General features: G+C 32.1%; 1 protein-coding gene across 1 annotated transcript; it reads left to right on the top strand.

Moving 5' to 3' along the window:
- The first annotated feature begins 9,563 nt into the window (after positions 1 to 9,563).
- On the top strand, positions 9,564 to 10,274 carry LOC148554193 (uncharacterized). The gene is made up of 2 exons (XM_088493074.1): positions 9,564 to 9,899; positions 10,248 to 10,274. The coding sequence occupies exons 1-2, from the start codon at positions 9,564 to 9,566 to the stop codon at positions 10,272 to 10,274; spliced, it is 363 nt and encodes a 120-aa protein (XP_088349200.1).
- The last annotated feature ends 627 nt before the right edge of the window (positions 10,275 to 10,901 follow it).

Here is a 10,901-nt window from a genome sequence, read left to right as displayed (position 1 = left end):
CCTCATTCTCCTCCTTCTTTTTCGCGTTCCTTCTTCTTCACGTGTTTTTTCCTTATCTTCATTCTTTTGTTGTTATTGCTGCTGTTTTTTTTTTGTCTTTTCCTCTTTCTCTCCCTGGTGAAGAAGTAGTAAAAGGTGAGGAGGAAGAGTTTCAAATTGTGCAGAACAGAAATGAACCAAAATGGCCAACTCCACTGAACCGAACATCATTCATGTGCTGAATAAAACGTCATAAACATTTACTCATCAAAAAAAAATATTTCTATATGCACAAGGACTCAATTGAACACCCTAACAATCAAGTAAATCAAAATGAGCAACTCCACTGAACTGAGCAACATTCATGTGCTGAATAAAACATCATAAACATTCAATCATCAAGAATAGCATTTTTTCATGCAAAAGAAGTCAACTGAACACATAACAATCAGGAGAACTAAAATGACCAACACCACTGAACCGAACACCAATCATGTGCTGAATAAAATGTGATAAAGATTCAATCAGCAAGAAAATATTTCTGCATGCACAAGGACTCAACTGAATACATTAACAACAAGTGAATTAAAATGAACAACTCCACTTAACCGAAAAATGTTGGTGTTGTTGGTGATGATTATGACGAAAGAACCTACGTGCGCGAATTTGAAAGAAGAAGGAGGAGGAGGAAGAGGAGGAGAAATACTATTCTTGTTGATTGAAAGTTGATCACCATTTATTCACCACATGATCATTGTTCGGTTCGGTGGTCTCCTTTTACTTTGTTCAGTGTTTAAGATTACTGTGATAGCATACAGCAATCATTTTCTAGCTGTCTCAACGTAATAACCTCATTCAACTGATTTGAAGTTGAATCATTCATTGTTTCCATTCAAAAGTGTAGATTGAAGAAGAAAACGATGAAGAAGAAGAATGACGGAGCTTATTACGTTAAATTCAATGCAGATCAATAATGAAGAATGCGAGCAGAGAAGAAAAACGCGAATAGAGGAGAACGACGAATTTTTTTAGGTTGAAGAAGAAGAAGAAGAAGAGAACAAGGTTTACGTTATATGAGGCGCGTGTATAACAAACGCGTAAGGGGGTTGGGGAGGCGCATCTGATTGAAGTTACTTGGATAGCTTGGATGAAAAAATTACATGGATATAGAGCTTTTCTGATTATGTATATCAATTAATTGAATATAATTATTAGAGTATAATTAGGATCAATTAGATCAACTAGCATTATTCAACATCTCTGAATATTTATTATAGGATATTACGTCCTTATTATTTCGATTCTCTTATCACCTATAAATACCCTTCTATACACAACTTGAATACTCACAAACATTTCTCCTATTGCTCCCTCTCCCTTTTCTAACATGGTATCAGAGCCATGGTATCCTCATTGAGGAGGATAAATTAATTTTCTTCTACTGAAATCATTATACTTTTCATACTTTTCTTCCGTGCCATTTTTTTCCTTCTCTTTTGTCAGTGCTTTGATGTTTTTTTTGACCTCACCGATTAGGTCATCCAATACTTACTTATTCTCATGGAAAAACTATATGTTTTTCGTCACCTTCTGATAGTTTGTCATCTCTTCGCACTTTGTCACTTTTTAACAGTTTTCCGGCAGTTCGCTATCTTTTCAGCAATTTTTCGACAGTTGGCCACTCTTGTAGCAGTGCCGTCTGCATTTCCTTCCGACAATTCTGTCTACGTTCCCTTCCGACAGCTTCGTCTGCACTTCCTTGTGGCAGTTTTGTCTGCGCTTCCGTTCGGCAATTCCGTCTATACTTTCTTCCGCCAGTTACGTCTGTGCTTCCTTCCAACAATTCTGTCTGCGTTTTCTTTAGACATTTCTGTCTACACCCGTTCTATCAGTTTATGCATTTTTTTATTTAGTTGTTTCAAATAAGTTTGAAACTCAAGTTGTCACTTGAGTTTGAGGAGGGATGTTAGAGTACAATTAGGATCAATTAGCATTATTTAACATATCTGAATATTTATTATAGGATATTACATCTTTATTATTTCGATTCTCTTAGCACCTATAAATTCTCTTTTATATTGTATCATTCTACACAACTTGAATACACACAAACATTTTCTCTACTGCTCTCTCTCTTACCCCTTCTAATAATAATAAATACAATTTAATTTAATTTGAAGTTCATTGTTTTATAATCTTCTATATATATATATAAACATGACAGAATAAAATTATAAAAATAATCTTTTTTATCACTTTGGATATTTTAACTCTTTTTTTTCTCTTTACGTATAATTTTGTTTTGTGTTAATTTTGTTTATTTAATGATAAAATATACTCATGTTAATTCTATCATATAATAGTTTGTTTTTCTCCTATGTATTTTGATTTGTATAGTTACTATTGATCTTGCTGTTTTTGTTTTCTTGAATTGTTCTTTATTTTTTTATGACTTGATAATTTAAATAAAAAAGTAAAGAAAGGAAAAAAAAAAAACGATGGCCAAAGACGAAGGCTAGAAGCCTAAAGCAGCAACATCATTCCTCAGCATTATTATTATTAATACGAACTTTATTATTTCTTTTCTAACATTCTTTAATATATAAGCTTCATTTCTTTTTCTTTATTATTATTAATATTTTTATTATTTTCTTCTCCAATTATAAATCTCCTTATAATAATTCTTTGATAGAATTTGTTTTGGTCTAATAGATTTTTATCCCTATTTTTTGTCAAAAATAATTTATATTAAAAAAAAAGAAGATACAAATTAAATTTTAAAATTCAAATTTAAATAAGATGTGCAAAGAGTAACTATTAAATTCATTTGGTATATTTAAACTCTTTGTATTATCGTCATTGAAAATTTCAAATACTATTATAAAATTCTAGATATTTTTTATCTTATTGTTGTTAAATTATATATTATACCATGTATTTGAAGAGTTTCATCTTTTTTGAAATAAGTGTGACATTATATACTTTTTTATATACAAAGGGATAATGAAGTTGAAGTGAGTAACAAAATTGATTATATAATAAGATACAAATTTTTAGAATTTCTAGCACAATTGACAAATTTTTAGTTTCAAAATAAATGTTTACTCTATTTTTTATCTTTTATTTGATTTTTTTTATAATTTTTTCTTGATTTTCTTAATTAATTATGATTGTAATAATTCATCACAAATTTGTATTTTGTAGAGAAAATTTATCAATCATAAAATACAAAAGACTTAACCAAAAAATTTAAAAAATATTAACTAATCACAAAATAAAAAAATATGAATTGTGCTTTAATTATGTTGTAAAATACAAATTGGGGCTATTTAAAATTAGTTTTTTACCTTTAATGTTAACTTAAATTATAATAAGGTAAAAAGTAAAAATTTTATATAATAATTTAATTTAATTATTTATACTACCAAAATTATTCTTTATTATATTCCATTCATTTTTATTCATTGGTGATCTTTAATTGTCTATTTTAAATAAAAAATTGAATGAATTCGATTGATTTTTTCAAATTAGTAATATAATTATTGTGACATTTGCTTTGTTCATTAATATTTTTAATTTATTTAATCTGATTAATCATCTCTTTCTTATTTTATGCTAATTTAACTAATTAAAGTTAATAAATTTCAGTTATTTTAATTCTTGCAACTTTTTATTCTAATAATGTATTTCAATTAATGCATTAATACAATTTTAATATTTATATGTCATTAATAATAATAATAATCTCATTTTAAAGTGACGTTTTATCCCCAATATATATATATATATATATGTCTAATCGTAGAAAATCTACTATTTCTTTATACAATTAGATTAGACATATTTATATTCAATTTATTTGATTACTTAATTAGAATTAATTATGTTAAAAGATTAGATTAAGATTACGGTAGACTAATTATATTGTTATTAATTAATTATATTAAAAGATTAAGATTATGATAGATTATCATTATTTTATTACTTTTTATTTTGATATTAATTCAGATATTTAGTTTCTTTTATTATTATTTTTATTCTCTTATTCTATGTGTTTATTCTCATAAATCTTAAACAATGCATTGTATATCTTCTTGTTATTCCTCTTTTATATACACATAAAATTTATTAAATTATTTTTCTTCCGTTTAATAATTTTGTTTCTCTTCTATTTATATTTCTTTCCTTCAATATTTTGTTGGTTCTTATTTTTCTATATTTTACTTTAATTTATGTATTTGTTCTTATTATACCTAATATTTTTTATTTATGTGTAATATACATTCTTATATATGTTATAGAAATATGATTTGATTCCATTAACTTGCCAATTTTTTTTGAAAAATCTAAAGCTAAAGTACAAAAATATATTTATAGATATTTTACTTTTTTAACTAAAAAATATAATATTCTTTGCCATTTTTGTTGAAATCTTAAGTTAAATATGAATATTGATTTTTGAAATAGAATAAATATATTTTAAATTTTTTGCATCTAAAAACAATATTCTATCAATGTTAGAATTATTTAGATAGATAAGTAATAGTGAATATATATAGAATTATTTAGGATGGATAGAACTAAGTACATCTTTTTTATTGAAAATATGAATTTAAAAATATTATATTCAATTCTCAATAGTCAACCTCTTATTGAACCATTGTATGTTCAAAAGATTTTTGAAGAAGTGAAATAACTTTAGGTATATAATTTTTTAAAAAAATTTAATTAATTCAAGATATTTATTGTCGTTGATTAAAAAAGTAAATTGAAATGACGATTTAATATTTTCATCCTCTTAAAATATTATTTATTTATTTTTTTAGCATTATTTATCATCCAATAATCATATTCATATAATTTAATTCAGATAAAATTATTTATCATTATTTTGATTGAATAAAAATTCTATTTTATTTGAAAATTTTAGAATTTCTCAACCTCAAGACCATCCATGTTAAATCATTAAAAAATATAACTGAGAGCGCAGAAGCGTCCCTTTATTCGAAAGCATGATTGAAATCAGAAAGCTTGGCTCTTGTGGTTCTTTGATCTTCGTCAACCAAAACCTTCTGTATCCCTGATAGGGCTGAATCACAACTCCACTATGGAAAAAGAGCTACGGAAACAAGTTTGATGTGTTGGAGACCAAAATTCTGAAGTCATTATTTATATTTGAATGTGACACTCAATAAACCCTAAAACTCAAATAAAGTAGTATCTATGATTTTAATCTCATTTATATAAATCAAAAGTAATAATGACTTATTTAATTCAACATTTATGACAATAAATGAGATCATTGTTATATAAGTCATTTATGTGAAATTACTTAATTTGCGATTATAATTAATACATGTATTGCCCATAAATATATTAAGAAATAATAATTTCCTAACAATCTTTCACTTGTATATATATATATATATATATATATATATATATATATATATATATATATATATATATATATATATATATATATATATATATATTTTCCTGATATAATTACATCTTATAAATTTTATGCGCACATCTGAATGTTATTTTCCTTATTATTTTAATAATCTGGTCTGTCTCATATATTAGTTATGAAATTACTGCAACTTTTATCACATTAGTGTCGCAACAAAACCACAATGATCGCCATACTAAAATACTCAACCACATAGATCAAATTTGGGAGAAAATTCAGAAATTACATGCAAAAATGATCCCATGCATGCTTATTTTCAACTGGTCCAACTTGAATAAAAAAATTTATTTTATTCGGTGACAGGCTTAGATGAAACTGCAACGGCAACGCTGGACTTATAACGACGGCGACTAAGTGATGAGTCTGTAGAAGAAGAAGAAGAAGAAGAAGAAGAAGAAGAAGAAGAAGAAGAAGAAGAAGAAGAAGAAGAAGAAGAAGAAGAAGAAGAAGAAGAAGAAGAAGAAGAAGAAGAAGAAGAAGAGAGAGAGAGAGAGAGAGAGAGAGAGAGAGAGAGAGAGAGAGAGAGAGAGAGAGAGAGAGAGAGAGAGAGAGGCAGTGACATGCTTAACAACGACGGTAATGGAATAAGCAGCGATAGGCGACATGAGCTGGGAAGGAAGATGGGAGCTGTAAAGGGGTAGGCGGCAATGAGCTCAGCAACAACGATGACGGGATCTATGAGGTTTTTTGTGAAGAAGCCGAGAAGAAGAAGACTTTGGGTGAGGATGACTGGGTTTCTCTTGCACGACTATAGAGTTACGAGTATGGATTGAAGCTGTGAATCACTGAATCTGTGATGTGAGGCAAATCCTAATTCCTAAAATTGTTTATATGTATATATCCGGGGCGGGTACACCCTAAACCCGACCATGCCTTATCCTAAGCAAAATCTGCCCCGACTCGAGTCAAGTTATTACCTTCTCCAACGGGGTATAGACGGGTTGGGTACCCGCGTATTGGGGTACTCCTGCCAAGTCTAATCACGTATTGATGCTCCATTTATTAAGGGTTTACTGCTAGCCAATGAATTGCTACACACACAAAGCGAGATTCTAACCCCTAATAGTTGTTTAAGCGGACGAGTGAGATGATCACTCAACAAACTCAAATTAATTAAAACAAATACTAATTATTTTTAATATTAAAAATTCTGAGAGTTTAATTTTAATTATAACTTTATAAAATATTTATAATAATTATTATATATATTTTATTTAATTTTTTTATAAATTTTTTTATATAATTTTATGTATTATCCCGTATAATTTTAGTAACTGTTTGACTTGAAGACTATTGGAAGACGGTTTTCTTGGTACAGAAGGGTTAAAAATAGTGTTGAGGTGGCGAAAAAACTTGACCGGGTTTGTATTAATAGTGGCTGGCTATCTCTCTTTCCAGAGGCTTACGCAGAAATTTTAAATAGGCTTCAATCTGATCATTGTCCTATCCTAGTGCGTTGTGCAGGTCGTCCCCAACCGAAAAAGAATAGAGCTTTTTGGTTTATTGCGGCTTGGGCAACTCATCCGGGGTACAGAGATATTGTGAACCAGTCATGGCAGGCTGGCTACAGAGAGATGCATGGCAAGCTTTCAGAAGTGCAGAAGAACTCTTTGGAGTTTAATTCTAAAGTGTTCGGTAACATTTTCATTAGGAAATGCAAATTGGAGAGACAGATTAATTTCCTTCAGAAGCGACTTGAAGTAATGGAAGATTTGTCTATGCGGCAAAAAGAAAAACAGCTGATTGAGGAATTTAATAACACGCTTGTGCAGGAGGAACTTCTATGGTTTCAAAAATCTAGAGAGCAGTGGGTAAAATTTGGGGATAGAAATACCAAATTCTTTCATGTCCAGACTCTTGTGCGGAGAAAGCATAATAAGATTCATGGTCTCTTTCTTCAAGATGGGGTATGGGAAACGGACCCGGATGTCCTTAGAAGGGAAGCTGAATCCTTTTATAAACGCCTATTCTTCCAGTCGGAGGATGTAGACTTAGGTTGTCTTGGTGATGTGCCGCTGCCTTCCCTGAATGATAAAGCCTGTTGTAGCCTCACAGCGCCAGTTACTCTGGAAGAAGTTAAGTCGGCCGTTTTCAGTATGCATTCTTTTAAGGCGCCGGGCCCTGATAGGTTTCAAGCTTTATTTTTTAAAGAATACTGGGAGATTGTTGGTTTTGATGTTTGGACTATGGTTCGTCATGCGTTCTCTGGTTTGGATATGGATCCAAGAATGATGGAAACTCTTGTGGTTCTTATTCCGAAGGTAGAAAACCCGGTTTCCATGAAGGATTTCCGACCAATTAGTCTCTGTAATGTGGTTTACAAAGTTATAACGAAGGCCCTGGTCAATAGACTTCGTCCCCATCTCAAAGAGATTATTGGGCCCCTTCAAGGAGGGTTTATCCCGGGGAGAGGAATCCCAGACAACATCATTGTAGCACAAGAGGTTCTCCATTTCATGAAGAAGACAAAGTCAAAGAAAGGCACCCTGGCCTTTAAGATTGATCTGGAGAAAGCGTACGATAGAGTGGACTGGGGATTTCTAAAACAAACCCTGGTGAGTTTTGGCTTTCCTCCTCCAATAGTGAATCTGATTATGCGTTGTGTCACTGCTTCCTCACTGTCTATCCTCTGGAATGGGATAGATTAAATAGCTTAACTCCGAGCAGGGGTCTTAGGCAAGGAGATCCTATATCACCGTGTCTGTTTGTGTTGTGTATGGAGAGATTGTCTTGTTCTATTAATCAGCAAGTTGATAAGGGCTTATGGAAGCCAGTTGCGGTTTCTAGAGGGGGTCCAAGAATTTCTCATTTGATGTTTGTCGATGATTTGCTTCTTTTCTGTAAAGCTGAAAAACAGTAAGTTCAAACTGTAATGGTAGCTTTGGAAAATTTCTGCAGAGCCTCTGGGATGAAGGTTAATGTGGAGAAATCTAAAGCGCTATGCTCTAGGAATGTTTCAGTGACAAGAAAAGAGATTTTCACTGGAGTCTCCTCCATCAGATTCGTCCAGAACTTGGGCAAGTATTTAGGGGTGAACCTTAATCACTCTCGGGTGACACACACAACTTTCAACGATGTTCTGGACAAGATTCGGGGAAGGCTAGCCAGCTGAAAAGGGAGATTGCTTAATAAGGCAGGCAGACTCTGTTTGCTCAACTCGGTAGTGATTGCGATTCCTACTTATCGCATGCAAGTATCTCTCTTCCCTAAAGGGGTAACTAATAAGATAGAATCCATGATGCGAAACTTTCTATGGAAGGGTCAAGCTGATGGTAGAGGCCTGAATCTAGTTAACTGGAAAGTGTTGGTCACCCCTAAGAAGTTTGGAGGTCTGGAAATTAGAGATCCTTTTTGTACCAATATTGCTCTTCTTGGAAAACTAGTTTGGCAACTTTTTTACTATCCCGATAAGCTATGGGTTTAACTGTTGACGGAGAAATATCATTCTTCTAAGGATGATTGTTTTAGTCGGTCTCGAGGAAGGGGATCTTATGTTTGGAAGAGTATATGTCGAGCTTGGGATATCTTGAAGGAAGGTTTTATTTGGTGCATTGGGGATTTGGAACATAACTTTTGGTTTTCTAAATGGAGAAGAGAGGGGCGACTGTGTCAGGAGATGGATTATATTCACATTTCTGATTTGGATCTCAAGATCTTGGACCTTTGTTTATCTGGACAGTGGAACCTTGAGAATATCTATTCTCCTCTGAATCAGTCTCTGCAGAGCAACATTAACTCTTACAACCCAGATGTTCAAGCTGGTTCAAAGGTCGGTTGGTGTTGGACTGCTGCGGATTCAAAGGTTTATGATGCTCATAGTGGTTATTTGTGGCTCAGTAAGAAGATGTTTAGTTGGGAGGATAGGGGTAATTGGCTTTGGCTTTGGCGTCAACATGTTCCGGAAAAGCACAAATCACTACAAGATTTATATTTAATTAAGGGAGTTTTTTAGTAGAGGTTTTTAAAAACCTCCAAATTACACTTTATTTATGGCAATTTATAAAACTCCCCCTAATAAATAATTGATAATTAAGATTCAAACTCTCTAAGAAAAACTCTCTTCTTGTTAGTTTTACAGAATGAACCGAACTAGATAGAAGAGAAGATAATGGCTGACAAAACCCTAAGTTCTCCACCGCCGGTTCTGCCGCCGTTGCGATGGTCGGTTTCGCTGCCATTGCAGTCGTTGGTTCTGCCACCGTTGCAATCGCCAGTTCCACCGCTGTTTCTGTCACAATTGCTGCAAGAAGCTTCTCAATCGAGCCACCTCCTCTATCAACATTATGGTTTCAGATTTGTTTGCTCTGTAGCTATGATTTCCACTGCAGTTTCTCCTGCCATTGCTATCGCAGTTTCCGCCATCGTTGCTGCTGTAGTTGCGGCATCGAAAGCTTCTGAATCGAGCCACTATTTCAGATCTGTTTTCTCCTTTGAGTTGCCGCTGGTATTCTTCTTCTTCTTCTTTAATATCTGTAGTTTCCTCCCTAAAGATTCTGATTTGCTCCTGTTTTCAATATCTGTATATGTAATTCAATTGGATTAAAGTACCAAATGCAATAATAGGTGGCCTATGTGATCTATAAGCAGGATGTTATTTTCTGCTTATGTGTTTCAATGTGTAGTGGCAATTAGAATTACAGAGAAAAACAAATATATGATGATCTTTTTCCCTTTTTTTAAGAAAAAAAAATATTCAAACAATTAAGCACTACTAGATTTGGGAAATTACTTTCTTAATACAAAATCTTTCATTATTGCTGCAAGTTGTTGTTAATGGGAAATGTCTTTGCAGGATGGGGAACGGACGAAGGACTTATAATAAAAATCCTGTCTCATAGAAATTTAGCTCAGCGCGAGTTGATTTGTGCAGCTTATGCTTCAGCTCATGGAGAGGATCTTCTTACATCGTTAGACAAAGAACTTTCAAGTGACTTTGATGTTTGTTTTTAAATCCTTTCTATCTGGCTTGTTTTATGTGAATCTCGGTTTGACACATTCAAAGTAATTTGACTTAGGAAAATTGATATGTGCAGTTATGAAAATCATGGAAGATGATTTTTCTTTCTAGTTGATTAAGTTATACTAACTATGACACAATGTTAAAATGTTCAATGAATTAATTATGCTGTGATCATGAATTCATAATAATAACACTTTTTGTTTCTTTCTTCCTTATCCTTGTAAAGCATCTAGTAGTGGTGAATATGAAACTTCAGGATCCACAACTGCTAGTGCTTTTGGCCTTCCAGAAATTATGGCAGCAAAATCGATGGAATTCTCTTATCAAGAACTAGCCAAGGCTACAAATAACTTTAGCTCTGATAACAAAATTGGTCAGGTGGATTCAGAGCTGTCTATTTTGTAGAATTGAGAGGCTAAGTAAGAACAAGCCAATTATATTTTTAATAATGTTATATAATCTTCCAGAATTAAGAGGACAAATAAA

The sequence above is a fragment of the Arachis ipaensis genome, chromosome B7, assembly GCF_059453495.1.
Source record: "Arachis ipaensis isolate K30076 ecotype BB chromosome B7, ASM5945349v1, whole genome shotgun sequence".
Lineage (NCBI taxonomy): Eukaryota > Viridiplantae > Streptophyta > Magnoliopsida > Fabales > Fabaceae > Arachis > Arachis ipaensis.
Note: the sequence above shows the minus strand (reverse complement) of the source record. Positions and strands in the feature narration are given on the sequence as shown.